The sequence below is a fragment of the Cloeon dipterum genome, chromosome X, assembly GCF_949628265.1.
Source record: "Cloeon dipterum chromosome X, ieCloDipt1.1, whole genome shotgun sequence".
In the NCBI taxonomy this organism is placed as follows: domain Eukaryota; kingdom Metazoa; phylum Arthropoda; class Insecta; order Ephemeroptera; family Baetidae; genus Cloeon; species Cloeon dipterum.
In genome coordinates, this window is record NC_088790.1 from 10,052,166 (window position 1) to 10,075,628 (window position 23,463).

Genomic DNA, 23,463 nt, shown 5'->3' on the forward strand with positions numbered 1-23,463 from the left:
AAAGATCTCCACGCCTAAACTTCGTGCTTGGTCCTGGCTTTCCAGTCGGCCCGATTTCTTGACAGTCGGATTCGTGTGAAACTTGAACGATGTAGTCGGGCCGAAAGTGGGAGTATGGCCGCTGGTGCCGATAGAAAGCTGGATTGAAGGCAACAAGAGATACATCAACCCGCACACCTGCTGCGACCTGTCATGGTTTGAGTTATTTTGCCGCACTGTCCGAGTTTGAATGTTAATTCCTGTCGGGACAGATGGATCGGCATCCGGACATGGTGCTGCGAACGCAGGCCCGCCTGGACGGCAAGTGGCTCAAGGCCGACCTTCAAACTTGCTTCGCCGACGACGCCCTGTCCATGCTGTGGAACGAAATGCTGAAGGACGGAGAACTGTCGGCCACCTCCAGCGAGAGCCTCATTAACTCTGTCGGCGCAGCTGCAAAGAAGGGTTTGACTGGATTTATTCGGATTAACCCTTTTTGTTTGGATTTGGACATAAACAACTTTTTGTTGACAATTATAATAATTATGCGCACATCTATTTACATACATACGCCTTATCTTTTCCGGCTCACTCAGGCAATTGCATGCTTAGTACATCATTGTTTGCAATGTGTTACATATGTATATTATAACCTCTATTGTCTCTTCCTCCAAGGATCATAGGTCTTTAAAGACCAGCCTTGAACATAAAAATCTAGTTGCGCTGTTTTCTCTGACAGATGACAATTTGTTGTCAGGCGAAAGCGGGCACTACTACTGTGGAATGAAAGTTTTGTCCTGTGCGTGTTGCGATGGCATCTGTGGGCCCCAGATGGGCTGCAACTGTGCCCCCTGTCAGAAGCTGGACGACGACGAGTCAAGAAGGTTGAAGACAGGAGCCGAGGACAAGACTCCGCTGCCCTTTAAACAGCAGATCAACAGCTGGACCTGGGGACCGCAACCTAGTAATATATATTATTACCTGTCGTTATAGCACCCCTCAAATAATTTTCCGACTCCAGCTTCAAAGCAGCTGAAAACCTGTCTGGCGTCCCTTTTCAAAGAACAGCGGAATTTGGTTTCAATCGCAGCCGGCAACACTTTGTCCGCGACGAGACTGAAGCAGAGACTCGTTGTTGCGCAGAGGTACTTCACCGCACTCAATAGACATCAAGGGCAGGTCAAGAGCCATTCGCTGAAAACTAGTTCAAGCGGAAATGGAAAGGAACTTGCTAAAATGTTGGATTTTAATTGAATTTTCAACCGCAAAATTTCTAACCACTTTCGTTTAGGACTGAAAAAGCAACGGTTGGACTCGCTAGAATAGGTTCAAGGGCAGCCTTACATTTGTCTTTTGCATTTATGCGTCGTGCTTGGAGATCAGGTTTGGCTGAAATTTTGGTAGTTTCCATTGTCCTAACCATTTATGCCAGGCGAGGATGCTGAACTGTGCACAGAACTTCTTAGAGAATCTCTTGAAGCTTTGCAGGATCTTCCTGAAGCAACACTTTTTGAGGGTCAAGCTATCTCACCAGTTTGGTTGGAAGTTGTTGAAAGATCTGCCACTTTTTTGCGAGAAGTTGTCTCGGGGTAGGATTAAATTTCCACTAGTCTATTAATAACAATCTAACCAAATGAATTTGTTGAATTTAGAGATTTTGTCGGATCTGTTTCGCAAACTGATGAGAAATTAGCGCTAAGTTTACTTTTGGAGCTGAGTGTGCAACAAGGCACTTTGAGTCAAATTATGAATTCAGTTCTGCTCCTTCTGCAGTTGGAATATAAAAATCAATCGGCACCAGATAACAGGTATGCAAATTGAAATTTCTAAATTTTTACTAACATTTCATTTAACCAGGTGCTCAATGTCTGACGAGAACTGCGCTCCTTTGGTACCGCTGCTGCGGAGACTGGCCAAAATTCCAACTTCAGCAGCCCAGATGGAGGTCATGAGGGGCATGTTTGAACCTCGCAACGCCACTGAAATTTATCTGGAGGATTTTGAACTGCCTGACGAGGAGAGCGAAACCATTCCATTGAGAGAGGCTGCAGTTGTAATAATGTCGCACATGGACCGTCTTGCATTGCCCTATATCCCGCCCTCAAATCTGTCAAAGGTAAGCAATAATTATGTGCTTAAAATATTTATTGAAATATTTTAACTGCTTGCAAGTTTTTATTAAAATAATGAATTCTTACAATGTTTTAAAGAAAATTATGTTTACAAAAATCAAGCATGAGCGCTATTATAGACATCCTTAGCATAGTGTTAGTATTTTTATTTATAAAAATGCTGAGTTAATTTTTGACTTTCCATTTCTCTAATTTGACTTGCCGTTTTTAATTCTCGGTCATTATAAACCAATTTACTGATGCTAAATATTTATATTTTTTCACTTCTACTATCTAACTCATTATCAGCGTAACTATTTAATTTATGTCCAGGTTCCTGGTGGGTTGCGGCCATACCAGGAGGTGATGTGTCTCGGCTCGCTAGAATGGGCCGAGTCATCGCAGTGGTGTGAGGAGCCGCACAACTGCAGCGTGCTGGAGGAGATCGGTGTGTTCCAGCTGGCCTGCTCTGATCACTCGCTCCTTGTGCTCAGCCTGTCTGGCAAGGTGCACCAGATGCTGTACGCTTCGCGCACAGAGTGTCCCAGAATGGTCGAGAGCCTCTCTGACAAAGAGATCGTGCAGCTGGCCAGTCACCCAGACGCAAAACACTTTTTGGTGCTGACGGCCAAGGGTGAGGTGTTCTCTTGGGGATGCGGTGACGGCGGCAGGCTTGGACACGGGGATACTCTTTCGCTTGAAGAGCCCATGCTGATCGAGGCTCTGACTGGCCAGTTCATTGTGTCCATTGCTGTTGGAAACACTTACAGGTGAGCAATATAAACTTTTTATCTGAATGAATTGCATTCTCTGCTTCACAAATTTTTGGATAGTCAAAATCTGCTGGGCTTTCACAAAATGTGTCTGTAAAAATTCTGATGCGTAATTTCTGACGAAAATTCGTTGTTGTGTTTCTTCGATGTTTATTTTTAGATTTTATGTATGATAATTTTGGGAGTTAAAATAGCCTCGCATTAATTTCTTTGCAAATTAAAAGATCAAATTTATCTTTACTCTAATTTTGGAATTATCAGCTGTTGCTTTTTCTTTAAAATTAAATAATGCAACGTCACATATTTGTTCCTTATTTTATCTTTCTGAATGATTTATTTAAATTTTGGCAAATATCTACCGGCCATTCCCTATATTATTACTTTAAATTTGATATCAATAAAATTGTGGATATAATAACTTTCCGTTCTTACCGCCATAATCACCCTTAAAATTGTACATTGTATAGAAGTTGAATTTTACAATTATATATCCTTTTTGAAGTGCGGCTGTTACCTCTTCTGGTGAACTGTACACTTGGGGTAGAGGCAATTACGGACGACTCGGCCACGGAAGCACAGATGACGTGACGAAACCAACTTTAGTTCCTGGACTGAAAGGTAGCTGAGCAAATTTTGAATTAAGAGGTGCATCAAACTCCTCTTTTTAGGTCACCACATAGTGCAGGTTGCTTGTGGCGGCGGTGACGCACAAACCTTGGCTGTTACTGACACCGGACTTGTTTTCTCCTGGGGTGATGGAGATTATGGAAAACTAGGTTTGTGAACATTTTAACGTAAATTCCAATTCAATTTTGTTTTTCGTGAAACAGGTCGAGGAAGAAACGAGGGTTCCAAAACTCCAAAACTCATCGACAGGTTGCAGTCTGTGAACGTGGCTCAAGTTTTTTGCGGAGCTCAGTTTAGCATTGCCCTGTCAACATCTGGTGCCTTGTACTCTTGGGGCAAGGGAGATGGCTACAGACTTGGCCATGGGTCAGAGGAGCATGTTAGATTTCCCAAGCAAATTCAAGCGATGGCTGGTACTATTTTTTAATGCAGATTGTGACGTTCGAGTGATATGATTTGTTTGTTTCTTCAGGGAAAAAAGTTGTGGCTGTGTCAGTCGGATCGTCGCACGTCCTAGTGAGAACTGATGATGGAGAGGTCTTAGCCTGGGGACAAAACGAGCAAAACCAGCTGAGTAGAGTGTCCACGCAACCTTTGTGCGAGCCTACAGTATTGCCCTATTTGCAAAATAAGAATATCATTGGCGTTGCTTGCGGTCCATCACATGTAAGTATTAGTATGACTTCAATGAATAAATTAAAATCTACAGTGTTTCAATTTTGCTGAAGCTTATAAATATTTGTGAACAATACTGTTTCCTATTAAATTAAAACACGCAAATTAAAAAATCTGTCTGATGAATTGTAAAATTAAAAAAGGTATTTTCTTTTAAATCAATATATTTTTTAGAGCTTTCATTCCTTTTGAACTCTTAAAACTACTTTGCATTCAAAATTGATTTTGTTCATAAATTCTGCTCATTCTTTCAGAGTTTTGTCTGGAGCAGCGCCAGCAAGTGGCGTGTCCCACTGCGAGTACCATTTGTTGTCGATGTCACGGAGAACACGTTCAGCCTACTGGAAAAGCTCATAACAGAGGTTTGGGATGGCCTGGACGGCTCCTCAGACTGGCCTCCCACTCAGGAAAATGAATGCCTAGCCGTCTCCTGCCTAAATCTTCTACACCTGCAGTTTGTGACGATGATCTTCCACGGAATTTCCGAGGCGTCTGTTGGACTGAGTGCCGGCTCGCATCTGTTGTCTTTGATCAAGCAACGCGTTGTCGCCTTGGCCAGCAACCGTGGCGTCGTTAAGAGCGTGCAAAAGGCTGCTCAAAACTTGCTGGAGGCAGGCTGGAGCATCCTGATCCCCACTGCTGACGAAAGGGCCAGTACCCTATCTAACCTGCTCAGGAACAAAGGTGACGGCGAAGGTCAGAAGTTCATGACGGACCTTTTGGTGAACAGTTTGATGGCTGATGGCGGTCTGGAGGCTGCTTTGGAGGCGGCAATTAGGGCGGAGGTCACGTTTGCGCTCGAAACGAATCTCGATTTCCTCTCAGAGTCTGCGCAAGAGACAAAAAGAGCCATCATCAACGAAGGTTCCATCCCCCTGCTTCATCTAATAAAGCAGCTTTTGAAGACTATGTCCGGGACGACGTTGGGGAAACTTGCCAATTTGTCCACTCTAAGGCCTGCTGAGGAGGAGAAGCCGCCCAGTCTGGATCTTCTGATCAGATTCCAACGCTTGTTGATCGCCAGGCTGTTACCGGATTCAGTTCGATCATCAGTGAGGTGCGAGCAGGAGTTGCTGGGCGCTGAGTCCTTGCTGAAGAAGTACATTAAACTGTTGCACTCGCACATCTCAGAGGTGCTTGAGGTGGCCACCAAAAATGCATCCATCGGTAAAAGGCACTTTGGCGCCGTCTCACACGTTTTACGGTCTGACGCCATCAACACTCTACTGCCTGAGTTGATCCTCTGTCTCATTCTTCTGGAGACTCAGGCCGCGTCAACCGCCCTTCACCAGGTGGATTGGTTCTCACCGCTGAGGTCTCTGCTGGAGCCGCTGAACAAATTAAATCGTCTGTCTCCCTGGCATGAAAAAGAAGATTTGGAAGACTTGGCCTGGCCCGGCATCATTGTTCCACCCAACTCGCCTGCGTCAAAGAAAAAATCAGAAGACCTGATGCTAATCAGGAAGGCAGATATCGAGAACCACAACCGAGATGGTGGCCTCTGGATCATTATCAATAACAAAGTGTATGACGTACAGGACTTCACATCCCAGTCTCCGTGCGGTGAGGAGCTTCTGAAGAAGTTCAGTGGCTGTGACGCTAGCAAGGAGTTTGATGCTGCATGCCACTCAGCGTCTGCTAAGAGAAAAATGACAAATTTCCTTGTGAGTCTTCTACAAATTGGAAGAATATTAACTTTGGATTTATTTAGAAATATTGACTTAAAAATATACAAGATTTTTATTTCTGATTTTTCATTTCTAACCAAAAAACTACGAAAAGGATGAAAACCCTGAGTACATCAACCTTCGTTAGCATATACCTGCAATATTTGAGACAAAGAAAGGTTTTGATTGCAGTAAATAAACAGCAGAATTTTATTTTATATTTGGGAAACAAAAATTGTCAAAATCTCACATGTGGTGACCAATCTTGACCTTATCTTTAAGAGAAATTTTTATTTTTTGAACATCTAAAGTCCAGCCAATATGAGCATTAATTTTTCTAACTTATTGTTTAGGTGTTTGACGTTCATTTTTGTCACACTCGCAATATCAAAGCATTTGTTTTCATTTTACAATAAGAAATTTTTTAGTCCTTGTACAAAAATCATGAAAAAATATCATGGAGTCTGACTTAAACTTTTTATTGTTCAGGTGGGCAGCTACCTAGACCCTGATCAGCAGGTGGTTCCACTGAACGATCAGTTGGTCATCTTCACCAGTATGCTAGAGACTGAGAGGATGCTGGCTTTCCTGCTGGGCATCCACGCACGCAGCCTGGCCTATGGGCCGCCGTTGCAAGCGCCCGAAACGCAGATATCCCAGTGGTGTCATGCTCCTTTCCTGCAGGGTGGCTTGCTCGACTTGCTCCCTGGCAACCCCTACGAGGAAGAAAAAGGGGACGCGCGTAGCACAACCTCAAACACGCCGACGGGCTCGACACCGACCAAAATCAAAACTCCAATGACCGAATTCTCAAAAGTGGATATAGGACACGTTCTTCTGCAGGCAAGTCCTACTTCTATATTTACCACCTGGGTTTCCTTTTTTCTAATTCATTATACTGAAGTCAAAATAATTCGCCTGCTAAAATAACCTTCTTTAGTTTCATAGAACATAGAACTTTCACAATTTTGTTTACTTTGAAAAATCGGAAATTTTCTTTCAAAATTGTTTAATTTTTTTTATCAAAACACCTTACCACACAAAATAAAAATATTAAATTTATGAAAAAAACTTTATTATAATTTTAACCTTTTCATGTATCATAATTTTGATTTCAATTAATTTTTATTCACAATATCAGGGTTTGGTGGACAACCGGTTCAACAAAGAGCCTCTGGTGTCTGCATTTCTCAACATCGTCGAACGACACAACCGGACTCCCTCTTTATCTGATGGCCAGGAGCACCCTGTAGAGGAGTGTGGCCGGTTCCTTCTTGCCGTTCTCCTGCGCCACCAAGGGCTTGAGCAGATGGCCATTACCGTGGCCCAGCTAGAGGCTGACGGTTGCCCTTCTATCAGAATTCCACGTCCGCTTCTTGAGAGCCTTTCCCAGGTAATTTTATCGCAAAATATATTCTGGCTTTGCTGAAGCTGATTTTGTTACAGGTCCAGAAAGTAAAGTTGAAGTTGATTAAAGCGCGGCAGACGAACAATCGCTCTTACAAAGAGATTTGCCAGCCTGTGATAGAACGGTGCCGTTTTCTTTTCTACGAGGTGCGACCTGCCTTCAATCCTGAGGTCACCGCCCTTCATTCCCTCCAGCTGGTGCGTACTGAGTCGCGATGGAAGCGGCTCAGCAGAGACCTGAGAAATCTGATCCTGCCGTCCTGCAAGCCAGAGGACATTTTGAACGCCAGCATTCAGAGTCAGGAGGCCCTGTTGGCAGCCGAGGATGCGCTGAACTCAAGACAACCTGTTCCTGGCTGCTCGAGTCAGGAAGACGGCGATGCACACGAACGAAGGGTGTCAAAAGAGGAAAATGAGAACACTAAAGAGCTGATCGTACCGCACACTAAAATTGAAAAAGACCTTACAAATGAGGACCTAAGTGACGAACTAAAGATGCAAGAGCAAGGTAACAGGAAACAGAAGCGGAAGCTCAAACCCAGGCGAAGCTCCGACTTGTCCAGATCAATCAGCTCTGACACGCCTTTGAAAGACTACTCAGGCATGACGGCTTCAATTGTTAAGTTTGTGACTCAGGAGGATGTAGACGTGGACATCCTCCGCAAAGCCCTCTACAGCCAGGTGGAGAGGGCCAAATGCCGACAGAAAGGCCTTGAATTAGGCCTGACCCTGTTGGCGGAAGACTGGCTGCTCCCTTCGGTCAGGTACAGCCTGATCAACGCCTGGTTGGGCCTACCCCTTGACGTGAAGAACCCTGGTGACGTTTTGTCCAACTGCTTGTCTAACATCGAGCTGGTGCCTCCGTATACAAAGGCGCAGGTGTTGCTGCAGCACGCGCAGATGATGCAGTGGGCTGCCAACGCGCTCAGAGAGAGGGTCATCTGGGCAGAGCCTATGGGCCGCAGCAGCAGAGGTCTCCGAGGAAAAGGGTGTCTCAATAGGGGCACACAGGGCTGGCTTGGAAAACTACCTTGGGCCAGGTAAGAGGAACTTTTTGCGAACACATTTCTTTTTTCTTCTGAACCTCTGCTCAGCACTTCCTGTGGGCTATGAGCTCACCGAGTCCAAGTGGCTGCAGAGGGGCTTGAGCCTAATCGTTGCCCTATTTTCGCCTTTCCGCACCGTGATCTTTGATTCAAACGCCAGACATTTGTCCCTAAAGTCGCTGGAAAGGCACGAAAGGAAGTGGCGAGTCAGCGCCGGTGCGCCTCCCAGGCTGTAGAGCTATTTGAGCTTATCGAGTCACTTAATGAACCTCATTTTTGTACTCGGTCATTGGACCTGTACTACATCTCCTAAGTGCTCCAATTGCCTTTGACACTCCGAAAAATGCCTTCACAATGCGTGCCAACGGGCTGGTTTAATTTATACAGCTAGAAATAATTTCCTGAAAATACGAAAATATTTCACATGCTTGAAAACAATAGGGATCTTCACAGAGTTTTAACTGCGTTCAATATATTAATTTTCATTAGTTTAATGTAAGTTAATTTTTGCTGTGTGATGTTTATTTTATTTGCCCAATTATCACGGCTTTTCATGCATCTAATAAATACACACTCATCAAACTTAAAAATAATAAACGAATAAACCATTTAGTATGCAAACCATCCATTTTCTAAATTAAACGACATAAAATATGCACTCGTCGTTTCAGATTTTTGCTGAGCACAATCTGCATGCTGACTGGAGATCACTTTGGTAATGAACTGAATTTGCTGATCAACTCGGGAGTGCTGGCGCTCCTGCAAACCCTGCTGCGGCAAATAGGTAAAGGCTTTATAAGATTATTATTTGAGTGGAGACCTGAGGTTTTTATGATCATATAGGACCGGAAATCAATGGAAGTCACGAAGAAAAATTCGGCGATGTGTACGCGATCTTTAAGGACAATGTGATCAAAACTCGTCCGCCCTGCATGCCGCTCAGCAACGCTGAACTTGCCACCATGCTGAAGCCAGGCACCAGGGTTGTTCGAGGAATGCACTGGAAATGGGGAGATCAGGTATATTATAAATTTCTTGATATGATATATTTATTATATTTTATGAAAGTAAAATGATAACTTTAAAGAAAGCAATTTCGATAATCAATCCATTTATTTTTTTATCCTTGAATAAAAAAGTCTAGCTATTGTCTGCTCTATGATTTTCTATCCTCACTCTTAATAAATCTAATCAACTAGGATGGTCCGCCTCCTGGTGAGGGTCAAGTGGTTGGAGAGCTGGGTGACGATGGCTGGGTACGCGTCCAGTGGGACAATGGGGCGACAAACTCTTACCGTATGGGTAAAGAGGGCAAATATGACTTAAAATTAGCCGAGCCACCGCACGTCTCCGAGTCGGAGGCTGAGTCTGAGTCTTCATTGGAAGACATAGCTTCTCCCGTGCAAGCCATCTCAAGCAGTAAAGTTTACCCTCACCCGACCCTTTTGTTGAGGCATGCTTGCGTCGCCCTTTTGCGCAACGTCTCTATATGCTGCGGAATCCAGGCAGATGAAATGCAAGCATCGTGCATCAGGATCTTCACCTCTCTTATTAGAGAACTAGTCAAGGTAATGTCGCTTTTCATTCCTAAAAAACTACTATTTTACCAATATAATTTATAAATAGAAAATGTTTATATCTTATTGTGTGACACGCAAGTCAATTCACATTTGTATTAATTTAAATTAAATTTTTTTCCCTTATGCATATCAACATGCTTTGATAACTGCATGATTCCTTTAATAATATTCCAGTCTGGAAATGAGTCTGTGGATGACCTCCAGAAGTCAGAACTTAATGTGATTGCCAAAGTTCACCACTCAGAGTGGGCAACCCTTGGATTCATCAGAGCTCTGTGCAGCTCGAGGAGCATGACCAAAGCCCTGAGCACTCCTTTGTGGGTCAATTTGCTGCTCTCTATAGTCCAGGATCAAGAAACTCCCAACTTGGGAAAACAGGTGAGTTGCGACAAGCATTATTCCAAGGCATTCAATAATGATTTCAATAATTGCAGATATTAGCACTGCGACTTCTTCGAACAGTTTTGACTGAATTCAAAGAAAAGAATCCATTGGAAAGTGCTGATTTCTTGACAAGAATGTCTCGATTGTTAGGGGAATGTTTGATAATGTGCTCCAAAGATCCAACTTTGAACTCCTCTGGTACCACTTGTAAACTACACAGCTTTTATTGGTGCTAAAATGAATTCTCAATAGCTGCAGGTCGAGTTTGTCTTACTGCTTCATATACCAGCACTGTTGCTGAAGAGTGCATATTACTCATGAGAAGCATGCACGCCATTCCCAGCTGGACCAGGGATATCAACAACTACCTGACAGATGGTATCAACGCGTCTTCAAACCTATTGGTACATGCTGGAATGCTTGTAAGTTTTGCTATGCTTACATTAAATATTACAATTATACCAATCAATCATTTTTAGTCTCCATTTAAAAGCTTCAAGCGCAAATTTTGTTACTTTTAATTCTTAATTGCTTTTCAAATTTAACTTGATTAAAATCTGCCCTCGAATATTTCAAAATTAATTTCAGATCAGCAGAAACAAGACAAATACTTCTGTTTTGCAGAGTCCACTCGGTACAGGAGAAAATGGAGCAAAGCATGCTGCATCTGTTGCGGCGCTCAGCATTATAGGAGGCGTGGACACACGCCCTCGCATCGGCGGGACAGTCCAAATTGAGAGTGGCCCTGGCACAGTATACAACATCATGAAAGGCAAGCTGTACATCCAGCTGCACGAACCGTCTGGTGCTAGACAAAAGGCACCGCTTGCCAATATCGTTTCAAACCAAATTTTGAAATTCCGCCTCGACAAGTATGAAATGAATGAACTGAACACAGAAGCTTGGGCTACCCTCCTGGCGTATTTGCTGCAAGACTACAAGCCTGAGCCTGAAACAGGTATTAATTTTTAAGTGAATTTGATATAATTGAAACTTGCAGGCATATTTATTTAAAAACGAGATATTTAGTAGAACATATTTTTGTTGGACTGAAATGAATAAAAATTAAGGTTTCAAATACCTTAAGTTTAAACCTTTAAAAAAATAAAAATTTGAAATTTTTTAATTAATGAAACCGCTTTTAGGTCACATCCGAGCCCATGCGCTGCAGGAACAGCAAGTTCGTCTGCAGTCGCTGCTAACGTTCCAACAGCTCTTCCGCAGCCAAGCGTATCTGCGGAGTGTGCTGCGCCGTCCAGCCTTGCACTGGCTTACGGCTAGTGACAAGGATGAGCCTAATGAGCCGTCTAGTCCTGTTGCTCAAGAGCAGGGTTTATTGATCCAGCGTCTGCTTGCCAAAGCCACCCAGCCAGCCTTGATTAAGTCATGCTATTCAAAGGAGGAGCTGGAGGTACTTGCTAATTTTTATTTTTCCTCGCTGTGTTTAATTTTCCCTTTTGTTTCGTGCAATTTGTACCGTTTACTTTATTTGTGATTTTAGTCTGCAGCACTGAATCTGCTGCAAATTCTTTCCTTCGAGCTGCACTCGACCGAGGCGCCTTGCGTGTCTGGCGCACACTTGTACCCTCCGACGCCGACCGCAAGTGAGGTTCAAACCCCCGTTAGTGAGCCGTCGTTCCCCATCCCCAGTCTGGCGAAGAAAACCCCAACTCCCCTAGTATCTCAGCTCATGGACATGGGCTTCGCTAGGAAGCAAGTAGAATACGCTATCAGAATGCTTGGTACTGTATTTCCCTGATTGCGAAAGTTGTAAACCTAATGTGTGTGTCCACTCAGAAAACATAACTGACGTTGAGCCCAGTCCTGAGAAAATCGTAGGCTGGATTCTGCAGCACCAGGATGATCTGATCTCTGATACCGACTCGCCGACGTCTTCAATTGAAGGAGTCCTCTCTGCAACTGACTCGGCCTCAGAAGAGCCTGAAGGCGCTTGGGGTGGTCCTTCAAAGAGCTCTCCTAAGGTAAAATATTTTAAGCTGATCAATGGGGATAATAAATAACATAATAAAACAATGAAAAATATAGTAAGAAAAAATAAAGCAGTGGTTTGTGAAATTAATCTTAGATTTTATTTATGTGTATTTTTGTTCTCAATGAATTGCAATATATATACATCCATTTTTTGCAGCAATCAGAAAAGCCAAAAGTGACTCTGTTCAGGAAGAGGGCAGACTACGCTTCAAAGCAGCAATACGCCATGTATGTTCAGCGCTACGTGACACCCGGCGTCTACATCAAGTGCTGTCGTCCTACCGAAAACATTCTGGTCGGCAGCGTGGGCAAAGTACTTGGCATGGAGTTTGGCCGCGTAAATGATCTCACTCTTGAGGTAATTCATATCCTCAGAGTATCCAAAATATCTCTCACCGCTACCGCCAGGTTGAGTGGCAAGATGATGGAATGGTCCACTGGATAAGTGCTGCCAATGTTGACTTGCTGGGCTTTTCCCCAAACCACGCTGAAGGACCTCTGCAGATTGGAGATAAAGTTCGGCTGAGGCAGTCAGTAGCTACGCCCCTCTACGGCTGGGGGTTCATTTCTAGAAGTTGTGTCGGAGTCGTTCATAGTTCGTATTTTTCATATTATTGAAGACCAAAATTTTAAACCTTTTTCAATAAATGCTTTAATTAAACAATCTCAAATCTATCCAGGAATTAACCGCACTATTGGTCAGCCACACTACGCAAAAGTAGAGTTCCCTCAACAAAGCAACTGGACTGGACAGCTTAGCGAATTGGAGGTTGTGTGCAACCGACACACCGGTGTTGAATGCTCTGGTTGCGGTGTAAATCCCATCATAGGCATTCGCTTTAAGTGCAAATCCTGCTCCAACTTCAACTATTGCGAGGAGTGCTTCTTCACCTTACGCGTGCACAGGCACTACTTTAATAGCATTGCCGAAGAAGGTGGGCTTCCCATTTTTGTCGGCAGAGCTGGCAGGAGGCGGAAAATGTCTCTGCCAGGCTCTCCTGGGTCTCTGATTCTGGATTTCAACCACTGCGTCAAACGTCTCTCTGTGTCCTCCAAGGTCAGCTGGATGGCCTTGGGTGTTCCTGAGCCCTGTCCAAACTACTGGCAAAGTCAATCTGTCCAGAAAAAGGTACATCGCCCTTTTAAATACCTCAAAAAAATTGTTGGATTGTATTCTTTTAGCATTGGATACGTCTAGAGATGCACCCGCAGGTTGGCATCCAAAGCCTGAGAATCGTGGTAGACCCTGAGGATGGCAAGTTCATGCCCTCACTTGTCGTGGTCAGCATGGGCGAGAGCTTTGACAGTTTGAAAGAAATGGCCACTGTCAAAATACGCAGCACTGATACCATTGTTAAACTGCTCTCTGATATGAAAGAGGTATGATATTGCTTTACTAACAAATTTATATTTTAAATACTTTTTTCAACAGTTCCATGAATGCATTGAGATTGGAATAAAAGACTGCCGTGCGGGCAACAGTAATTGTCGGGTGCATGGACTACATATCATAGGCAAGCGAATAGGCCAGGATGATCACATTGATACGGCTTGGTCCTACTTAAACTCCGACACAGAAGAACAAGAGGTTAGATTTTTCATTTTAGAAATTATTTGTCTCACTCTTCCAAATGCAGGAGGTGGTAACTTACCCCCAAGTGTCGAATTTGATGAGATCCGAAGATCACTTCAAAGTGTTTGTCTGGGGTCTGAATGACAAGGACCAGTTAGGCAACATGAGAGGTTCCAAGATTAAAATGCCCGTTATCTCTGAACACCTGAGTCTGCTGAAGCCAACTTGCATTGCTGGTGGTTCCAAATCCCTTTTCATCGTTTCAAATGAGGGAAAAGTATGTTTTTTCCTTTCTTTTAGGGAAGTTAGACTCTAATGCACTTATTCCAGTTGTATGCTTGCGGAGAGGGAGCAAATGGGCGCCTTGGTTTGGGCCACAACAACAACGTTTCTGTCCCCAGACAGCTGATGGCCCTCGCTTTCTATGTTGTGAAGAAAGTAGCCGTCCACTCTGGAGGAAAGCACGCAATGGCTTTGACGCTGGACGGAAAGGTATTTTTTTCAGATTTTCTGGGTCAAAAATTTTATTTAAAAAAAAATGAATTAACAAAATTAGACAAACACAATTGTAAAAGTAACAAAATTATATTTTGACTTTTAGGTGTTTTCTTGGGGAGAAGGGGATGATGGAAAATTGGGCCATGGCAACAGACTCTCCTACGATAAACCCAAAATGATAGAAGCATTGCGGTCAAAAAGAATAAGAGACATTGCATGCGGTAGCTCTCACAGTGCAGCTATCACATCTAACGGTGAGCTGTACACTTGGGGCTCTGGAGAATATGGAAGACTCGGCCATGGCGACTTTGAAACACTCCTCAGACCCAAACAGGTTTGTTAATTCTTCATTAAATTAATTTCCATCCAATGCTTGTCGATTATTGAACCAAAATGCAGTAATTTCCAAGTTTCTGATTTTTCAGTTAATTTTTTTTACAAAAAAATGCAGTACCTGTGTGATATTTTCATTTTAAGCTTAAATATATGGATTTTTTTTAAAGGTGAAAGCATTGGCCGGCAAAATCGTGGTGCAAGTAGCATGCGGTAGCAGGGACGCACAAACCCTTGCTCTGACAGACTCGGGCATGGTTTACTCGTGGGGTGACGGTGACTTTGGCAAACTGGGCAGAGGGGGCAGCGAAGGTTGCAGTTTGCCTCAGAACATAGAGCGACTAAACGGCTGCTGCGTCTGCCAAATTGAGTGCGGTGCCCAGTTTTCGCTGGCGCTAACCAGATCTGGACAGGTGAGGTGATCGGTTTGTAAATTTGGCCGCGTTTCTGATTGCTCGTTCTCAGGTTTGGACCTGGGGCAAGGGCGACTACTATAGACTGGGCCACGGAAATGACCAGCATGTGCGGAAGCCAGCCGTGGTTGAAGGTTTGCGAGGAAAAAAGATTGTTCATGTGGCCGTTGGCGCTCTCCACTGTCTGGCTGTCGCTGATCAAGGACAAGTAAAAATTATAAAATATTTAAATTTTATTAGTTATTTATGAACCACAAGAAAAGATTTTTTGGTTTCTGAGAAAGCTTGCTGTAATTCAAAATTGGTACATTTTTTGTCGTGCTAGGTCTTTGCTTGGGGAGACAATGATCATGGGCAGCAGGGTAGCAATTCTACCGTCGTGAACCGAAAGCCAGCAATGGTTCAAGGTTTGGAAGGGCACAGGATCAATCGAGTGGCATGTGGTTCATCACATTCTGTTGCCTGGTTTGTGCCTGATCCTAAAGTCACCAAACAACATGAACCGGTTACGTTCTCTGCTGAGAGAGACCCTCTGGGTGCCACAACCTTAGGTTGCTGATAAAAATCTGTTATTGTCGGTTTGATTTTAATTCATGCAATTTCTCAGGAGGTGACGAAGCGATACCAGTCGTACAGCCTAATTCTGATGCGCCTCCTGGCAAAAAAGCAACAGGCAACCTGACCCCTTCCAGCCACAACTCCTTGATAAACATAGCGCTCAATCTTGACACTTCTGGCGCTAAGCAACAAGCCCTTGAGCACATTTTACAGACTCTGCAGGTCATGTTTGCCAGGGAGGCAGTTGTGGTTGCCCTGAGAGGACATGCCATGCTTGATAGCAAGAGTGGACGAATCATTCTCACTGACCAGGTAAGCTATCTTAATGTTTTAATTATTTTTATAAAACAAATCAGACAAAGTATATTCAATTTATATTTTTCAAAAGAAAATATTAACCATTTTAAATAATCAATAAATTAACTTCTAGCTGCAGTCTAGTCAATCAGAAGTCAATACTCCTCTAGAGGCGTCTGTGAACGCTCCGCCAAACCAGGAGCCGCCACTGGAGATCGCTCAAGGGGGCGGCGAGGCGTTAGCAGAGAGTGGTGGCACCATGACCCCGCACACTGACAGCGAACTCGAAAGCCCCACCGAAAGCCACTTTCCAGCAGTCATGACCAGCTCTGGAAGTCTATCCTCTAGGGCTTCTAAAATGTCTGCAAGTGCCATGAGCGTCATCGCCGCAACCATGACCACAAATGTTCAGGTACGTAATAAATTTAGAAAAGCTTCAACATAAAATATTGAATAAACATTTCTACAAAATATCAGTGACAAGTGATGCCAAAAATTTTAACCGTGTTTTTGAGCAGTTGGTTGGTCTGCCAAATGATCAGGACCAAAATCAAGTAACTCTGGACGATTTCACGGCGATTCTGAGTGAGGAGGACGCCAGGAGCTTGGTAGATTTGCTCAAACTGGCTGTGGCTGGAAGAGCAGGCCTTGGTGCCCAAGATACAATTTCTTCGGTTTTGAGAGGTACGTTTGCCCTCGTTTTTCTTGAAATAAAAATTAACTTTGTGTATTCAGCCATGGCCAAAACATATTCAAGCATCGCGGATATGCTGTTGGAGCTGTCTGTCACTGAGCTAGAGGACATTGCAATGTGCACTGATTTCATTAAAAGAAGCGACCCTAAGCCAGTTGTTCAGGAATCTAGTCACCCTTACACAGATGACGTCAACCTGTTTGGTCACGTTAAAATTCAAGGTAAGGTGGAGGTGGAAAATGTTTGTTTAAACTGTAGCTGGATTTCTGTCGTTTATGCAGGAGCTGAATATCTGCGGGTAGAATTTGACCGGCGCTGCTCTACTGAAAAAAGACATGATCCTCTGAACATCATGGATCCAAATGGAAAAACTATTAGCGTTCGGTCTGGTCGAGAGTGGAGCGACTGGAGTGCAGAATTGCGGATTCCAGGTTCGCTCTTGTGTTTGAAATTTTTTTTGCCTTACCCTATAATAATGTTTCCGTAGGAGATGAATTCATGTGGAAGTTCTACAGTGACGGCTCAGTGAACGGCTGGGGCTGGCGATTCACTGTCTATCCAATCATGCCAAAGTCTACGGCCATCGAGCTGCTTTCAGACAGGGCTATTCTTTCCAAGCCCTCGGTTGAGCCTGTCCGGTGCATCCTCAGCCAGAGGGTAGGTTGTTACGCTGAGAAGAAGCTTGTCTCTAGACTCGCTTCTGCGTTGGCTGCCTGCGCTGAGCTCAGCTCTTTAGGTTAGTAAATATTACAAATTTAAAAAGGATCAAACGTCAACTTGCCCGCATCGATAGGAACTTCGCAACGAATGTGGGCACTGCATTGTTTGCACTCACTAATAACTGCAACCGGAGTGCCTCCTTCTGGCATCAACCCTGCCCAGCAGATTGACCCTGCTTTCGTTTTCCTGGTGCAGAGTTTCCCTGCAGCCATTTTGCAGCAGTTTGAGTATGAAGATCCAATAATTAAAACTGGCAAACATCTCACTCACAGCGCCTTCTTTAAGGTAATCTCTACTCGCTAATTACTTGTTTCCACCTTTCCAGCATGCGGGAATTAATTTCACGGGGTAAATGTCTAGAGCCTTTCAATTTAAGACCCTGGTGAGGGGGCATTATTACAAAGTGGTGGTCTTTTCTGCATTGCGCTTCCTCTAATGAGGTCCATGCGCCTATGTTAATCGTTCGCGATGTTATTGGGACACCGAGTTTTCGCGAGTTGTTCGCTATCAGGGGGTCGCCCATTTCAAAAGAGATAAAACTATCAGAAACCGCTAGCAAAACTTAATTTTTCCTCACATATTCCTTCTGTTATTAGGTGATGCTCGGACTTGCTTGCGCGGTCAACCTAGACCGACTACCCTGCTGCCGGGAATATCGATGGCAGTGGTTCAGCAGGTACTGCCTGGCAGCCAGGGTGTCGAGCGCACTGATCGGCCGTTACCAGTTGCCGCAACCCTTCAGAGAAGAAGTGCAAAAGAAAATTAAAGAGATGAGTGGTGAATCAGAGGAAATAGACCTTGACTATGAAAAATCAGAGATTTTCTCGCAAGCTGCTGATGAGCAACTTCTCAAATGGCTTAACAGGTATTGAATTTCACTAGCTTCCGTAAAGTTCGACTGCTGAGCTGACAATTCAGGAAACCTGACGAGTGGACATTGTCCTGGAACTCAAGTGGCATCATCTATGGCTGGGGCCACAATCACCGAGGCCAGCTGGGAGGCGTGGAAGGGGCCAAAGTGAAACTGCCGACCGTTTGCGAGAGCCTCTCCACGCTGAATCCAATTCAGATTGCTGGTGGGGAGCAAACGTTGTTTGCCGTGACTGCTGAAGGCCACGTGTACGCCACTGGTGAGTTTATTGGTTTTAATTTGAAGCGTTGAAATTACTGTTTTTGAAGGATATGGAGCTGGTGGTCGTTTAGGAACAGGGAGCACAGACAGTGTCACAACTCCAACATTGATTGAGTCGATCCAGCACATTTGCATCAAAAAGGTTTGTATTAAAAACTAAAATAATTATTTTTATAGCTAAAATTTTTTGGACACAGGTTGCTGTTAATTCCGGAGGAAAGCATTGTTTGGCCCTTACAGAGAATGGCGAGGTCTACTCGTGGGGCGAAGGAGATGACGGAAAACTTGGCCACGGAAGCAAAAAGTAATACCTTTCCACCAAAACTTCAAGTGTCATTCATATTCTCTTTCAGCACTTGCGAGAAGCCAAAAATCGTGGAAATCCTGCTGGGCAAGGAAGTCATTAATGTCGCTTGCGGAGGAGCACACAGCGCCGCCATCACTTCGTCTGGGGAGATTTACACCTGGGGTAAAGGCCGCTATGGCCGACTGGGCCACGGAGATTCAGATGACCAACTTAAACCAAAAAGGGTTAAAGCTTTAGAGGTGCGAAAAATTCTGATCTCATGAATTTAAATACTTCCTATTTTTTCATTCTTTTAATATTGTTTATTTCATTTGCCCAACAAATTTCAGGGTTACAACGTGGTGGATGTAGCTTGCGGGAGTGGCGACGCGCAGACCCTATGCATCACAGACGACGACAATGTATGGTCGTGGGGTGATGGTGACTACGGCAAACTAGGCCGTGGGGGCAGTGACGGCTGCAAGGTGCCCATGAAAATAGAGTCGCTCGCCGGCCTTGGCGTGATCAAAGTCGAGTGCGGCTCGCAGTTCTCTGTAGCGCTGACCAGGTCTGGCAGCGTCTACACCTGGGGCAAAGGAGACTACCATAGACTGGGACATGGCACTGACGACCACGTGCGCAGGCCCAGAAAGGTGGCTGCTCTGCAGGGCAAGAGGGTCATCAGCATTGCCACAGGTTTGCAGAAATTTTAATTTTACTATAAAAGTTGCGATAAAAATCTACTGGATAATTTTTTTTTTTTTTGAAATATTAGTATTCTATTTACATGATGATGTACATTGATGAAATTTAAATTTAATTAAAGGCTAAAGGTGAATTTTTAGTTAAAATTTTATGGTACGTAGTTTCCCACAGTGCAACCTAATGACGCATATTTCTTTAATTTTTGGGAATTTTGAAAGACCCGCATTTTTGGAAACCATAATGCATTCCAAAAACACCATTTCTACATTTTTGTTAATTTAAAAAATATGCATTTGCATAGAAAATTACTAATAGTTAAAATTTGATGACTATAAAAACGAATTAAAAAAATGTTCAATTTTTTATCTGTATAAAAATGAGCCAAGCAATTTTTCATATTGTTACTCAGGCTCGTTGCACTGCGTGGCGTGCACAGACCAGGGCCAGGTGTTCACCTGGGGAGACAACGACGAGGGCCAGCTCGGCGACGGCTCCACTACGGCCATCCAGCGGCCTCGGCAGGTTATTGCCCTGCAAGGCAAGAACATCAACCGCGTGGCCTGTGGATCTGCGCACACGGTGGCTTGGAGCACCAGCAAGGCCGTGTCATCGGGTCGGATTCCGGCAGCTGTGCCCATGGAGTACGACCTGATCAAGGACGTGCCGATGATGACCCTGAGGAACAGGCTGATGCTGCTGCACCACTTCTCGGAGCTCATCTGCCCCCTGGTCGCCATGTTTCCTCTCGGCGAGCTGCCCAACAACTCGGCACACGCTTCGAGACTGGACCAGCTGAGGGGGGTGCTTGTTTACTCGGCCAAAGAAGCCACCTTCCGCAAGGTATGCACAATTTATTTTACTCTGTTGAATAATAATTAAAATGTAGTATGATGCGTTATGATGAAATCATATGGCAACCCAATTTTCCTTTTAAAATTAGCAAGGCTTCATTCTCGGTCTTATTTTTGTCCTGTAATTTAATGGGTCTTAGAAGAACTATTTTAATGAATTAAAAACGATCCTTTTACATAATATTTACCTTTATTTAATGTTGCTGTATTTTGATCTTTATTTAAAAGAACTTCCCGTTTTATCAATCCTTTGGTTCCTTGAAATTGTGAATTGAATTCTCGCTATTTACCCAACTTTTTTTTAAATTTACAGGTTGTGCAAGCAACCATGGTGAGGGACAAACAGCATGGGCCTGTTATCGAGCTGAACAGGATTCAGGTGAAGCGAGCTAGGGGCAAATTCGGACTGGCAGGGCCCGATGGGACAAAATCAGTGTTCGGCCAGCTGGTGAGCAGAATGACTCTGCTCACCCAGGAGTCGTTGTTCCTTCCGCACCGAGTGTGGAAAGTCAAGTTTGTCGGTAAGTTTATTCCTCTTTTATATTAAATTAATTGCTTATTCATGTCGGCACCTTTTGGAAAATAGGGGAGAGCGTGGACGATTGCGGCGGTGGATACTCGGAGAGCATCGCCGAAATGTGCGACGAGTTGCAAAATGGATCTCTGCCCTTGCTGATCGGAACACCAAACGGCCGAGAGGAGAACGGCACCAACAGGGACTGCTTCATTTTCAATCCGGCATCAGGAAGCCCGCTCCACCTCCAGATGTTTAATTTCTTAGGTAGTCTATCCAGGGAGATGGAGGAAAATTTCTAATGATTTCGATTTTCAGGAATTTTGATGGGCATTGCTGTAAGGACTGGAAGTCCTTTGAGTTTGGTCCTGGCTGAGCCTGTTTGGAAGCAGCTGGCTGGACAAGAGCTCAGCCCAGCTGATTTGACAGAGCTGGACAGAGACTATGTCCCAGGTGGGATTTGAAAATTGTTTGTGTCGTGTTTCGAAATTAGACAAATTAATTATTGAAGCCATTTTCAGTGGGGAATTTTACGAAACTTATTTATCACAACTAAAAAACTGAAAATGTTTACACCATAGGGAAAAATTGTGCCTAAGATTCACACATTTAATTTATTTACAAACAGGTCTCATGTGCATTCGGGACATGGAGGACAAAGCCCTCCAGACTCTAGAAATGCCATTTTCAACGTCCAGCACAACCGGGGAAGAAGTGCTGTTGTCGTCACTTTACAGGAAAATCAACGCAGAGAATAGACAGGAGTACGTCAGACTGGCGTTGAATTATAGGTAACGTTTTTTCAGCAATTTTGTACTCGTTCCAATTTTTAACTTCGTCTATTGTTGGATTGCAGGCTTCACGAGTTTGACGAACAAGTAAAGGCGGTGCGACAAGGCATGGCAAAGGTGATACCGGTGCCACTGCTCACCCTTTTCAGTGGCTATGAGCTCGAGACAATGGTCTGCGGCTCGCCGGATATTCCGCTGCCTCTTTTGAAGTCTGTCGCCACATACAAAGGTGGGAAAACTGGGGATTCTGAGTGTTGAATATTTGGATCATATAAAATATACGTATATATGATACTTTAATTTCAATGAGTAATTTTTTGGATGATTTGTAATAAATGTCGCATTTGATTGTTTTTTTTTTACAGGAATTGACGCAAACGCTTCGTTGGTGACATGGTTCTGGGAGGTGCTGGAGGAGTTCACCAACGAGGAGAGATCTCTTTTCCTGCGCTTTGTCTGGGGCAGAACCAGACTGCCAAGAACGATTGCAGACTTCAGAGGCAGAGATTTTGTTATTCAAGTAAGCTATGACTTCAATATTCCTTCTTTGTATTTAAGATTTAATTGCCTGCCCTTTGCGATTTTTTTAAAATATGAGGACGTATATAAGAACAACGCCATCCTAAATCCATTACTTGAAGTTTGAATTAGGTGTAAACATTTCCTTAGAGTCTTACAAACCCACGAAACTCTTAATTTTTCCTCAAATCTTTAATTCGTTTTTAATGAACGCGAAACCAAGAATATTTGCCCCTCCATTAGTTCATTTCTCTATTTTTGCAAATTATAAAACATCTTGAAATGCCCAGTCAGAGTAAAAATTTGCAAACCTATCGCGGAAGTCTTTTCCTCAAAAATACGCTTTTGTATTTTCATTGCAAAATGACCGTTTAAATGTAAAATACGAAGCTAACACATTTTTATGTGGTTTGATGCAGGTTTTGGACAAGTTTAACCCGCCTGACCACTACATGCCTGAAAGCTACACATGCTTCTTCTTGCTGAAGCTGCCTCGCTACTCTTGCAAGCCGGTACTGAAGGAGAAATTGAAGTACGCGATCCACTTCTGCAAGTCGATCGACACAGACGAGTACGCCCGCGTGGCCATGACGGGTAGTCTTACGGAGGAGGAAGGCGCTGCGGCACTGCCCGAGGACTTCGCTGGTGGACACGGCGACGGCCTCAGCAGCGACAGCGACCAAGTGGAGAGCTTCGAAAGTGATCTCGGAATCGAACCAGTTTCCAGCACCTAGTCTGTTTAATCTTAAACCACACACGCATGCACTAACAGACCAAATTTTCTCATTTATTAATCAACACTCAACTAAAAGAGAACACACGTTTTTTGCTTTGTTTGAAATTGTATAACAATATATATTTATTTTCACAGAAATTTATGCATCAAAATATATGTATATGTGTTGCCTATGTTTTGCAACGGAATTTCATATTTGTAACAGTTGACTCTAAATAAAAAGTCAAAGAATACTTCACACCTTGTTTCTCTTTTCTGTTCATGATTTTTGAAAACTGGCTTTGAACTCGCAAGTTTTTTTAGTTACTGTGTGGCACAATACAAAATTGGTGAAATGAATAAAAAAAACTCGTCGAAGTAAATCATTTCTGTCTGTGATATCTCTTAAGTCTAAAGACACTATTTGCTCGTGGTTTACTGCTTTCAGTCCAAAAAGAGGCTGATAGCGCGCGGAGACCATTATCTTCCCAGCCTCAGCTAGCAACTGCGGCAACATCCTCGCTTTTCCAATTTTACAAAAAAACTGAAGTTATATTCCAATAATATATTAAAAGGTAATTACTATATTTGAACAAATTTTTGTCAAACACGTGTCATATGTT

The 23,463-nt window shown here is 43.7% G+C and overlaps 2 protein-coding genes across 2 annotated transcripts in view; one reads left to right on the forward strand and one right to left on the reverse strand.

Annotated features, from left to right (window-relative positions):
- Pgant35A (polypeptide N-acetylgalactosaminyltransferase 35A) overlaps positions 1 to 23,463 on the reverse strand; it is a 210,411-nt gene that overhangs the window by 70,577 nt on the left and 116,371 nt on the right. The gene's annotated exons all lie outside the window — the stretch shown is intronic.
- On the forward strand, positions 30 to 23,099 carry HERC2 (E3 ubiquitin-protein ligase HERC2). Its single transcript, XM_065493908.1, has 59 exons — positions 30 to 195; positions 252 to 444; positions 737 to 943; positions 1,001 to 1,217; positions 1,271 to 1,362; positions 1,412 to 1,568; positions 1,632 to 1,787; positions 1,837 to 2,095; positions 2,424 to 2,860; positions 3,366 to 3,481; positions 3,532 to 3,639; positions 3,694 to 3,903; positions 3,963 to 4,156; positions 4,420 to 5,829; positions 6,322 to 6,675; positions 6,974 to 7,225; positions 7,279 to 8,279; positions 8,957 to 9,069; positions 9,129 to 9,304; positions 9,485 to 9,853; positions 10,040 to 10,243; positions 10,300 to 10,447; positions 10,502 to 10,671; positions 10,874 to 11,207; positions 11,395 to 11,660; positions 11,751 to 11,991; positions 12,047 to 12,231; positions 12,399 to 12,599; positions 12,650 to 12,836; positions 12,922 to 13,370; positions 13,424 to 13,621; positions 13,674 to 13,829; positions 13,879 to 14,091; positions 14,145 to 14,306; positions 14,416 to 14,646; positions 14,816 to 15,058; positions 15,111 to 15,266; positions 15,384 to 15,609; positions 15,666 to 15,928; positions 16,047 to 16,325; positions 16,432 to 16,597; positions 16,649 to 16,828; positions 16,889 to 17,038; positions 17,095 to 17,343; positions 17,401 to 17,612; positions 17,924 to 18,192; positions 18,246 to 18,457; positions 18,507 to 18,601; positions 18,657 to 18,763; positions 18,813 to 19,005; positions 19,096 to 19,441; positions 19,860 to 20,290; positions 20,615 to 20,822; positions 20,888 to 21,082; positions 21,134 to 21,268; positions 21,444 to 21,606; positions 21,672 to 21,835; positions 21,972 to 22,126; positions 22,545 to 23,099. Exons 1-59 carry the CDS (start codon positions 193 to 195, stop codon positions 22,857 to 22,859), a joined length of 14,481 nt encoding a protein of 4,826 aa, XP_065349980.1. The 5' UTR covers positions 30 to 192; the 3' UTR covers positions 22,860 to 23,099.

Excerpts from the sequence above, each read along its gene's own strand:
- HERC2 (XM_065493908.1), top strand. Across the intron at positions 11,992-12,046 it reads ATACGCTATCAGAATGCTTG|AAAACATAACTGACGTTGAG; the intron begins GTACTGTATTTC and ends GTGTCCACTCAG. Across the intron at positions 15,929-16,046 it reads GAATCATTCTCACTGACCAG|CTGCAGTCTAGTCAATCAGA; the intron begins GTAAGCTATCTT and ends ATTAACTTCTAG.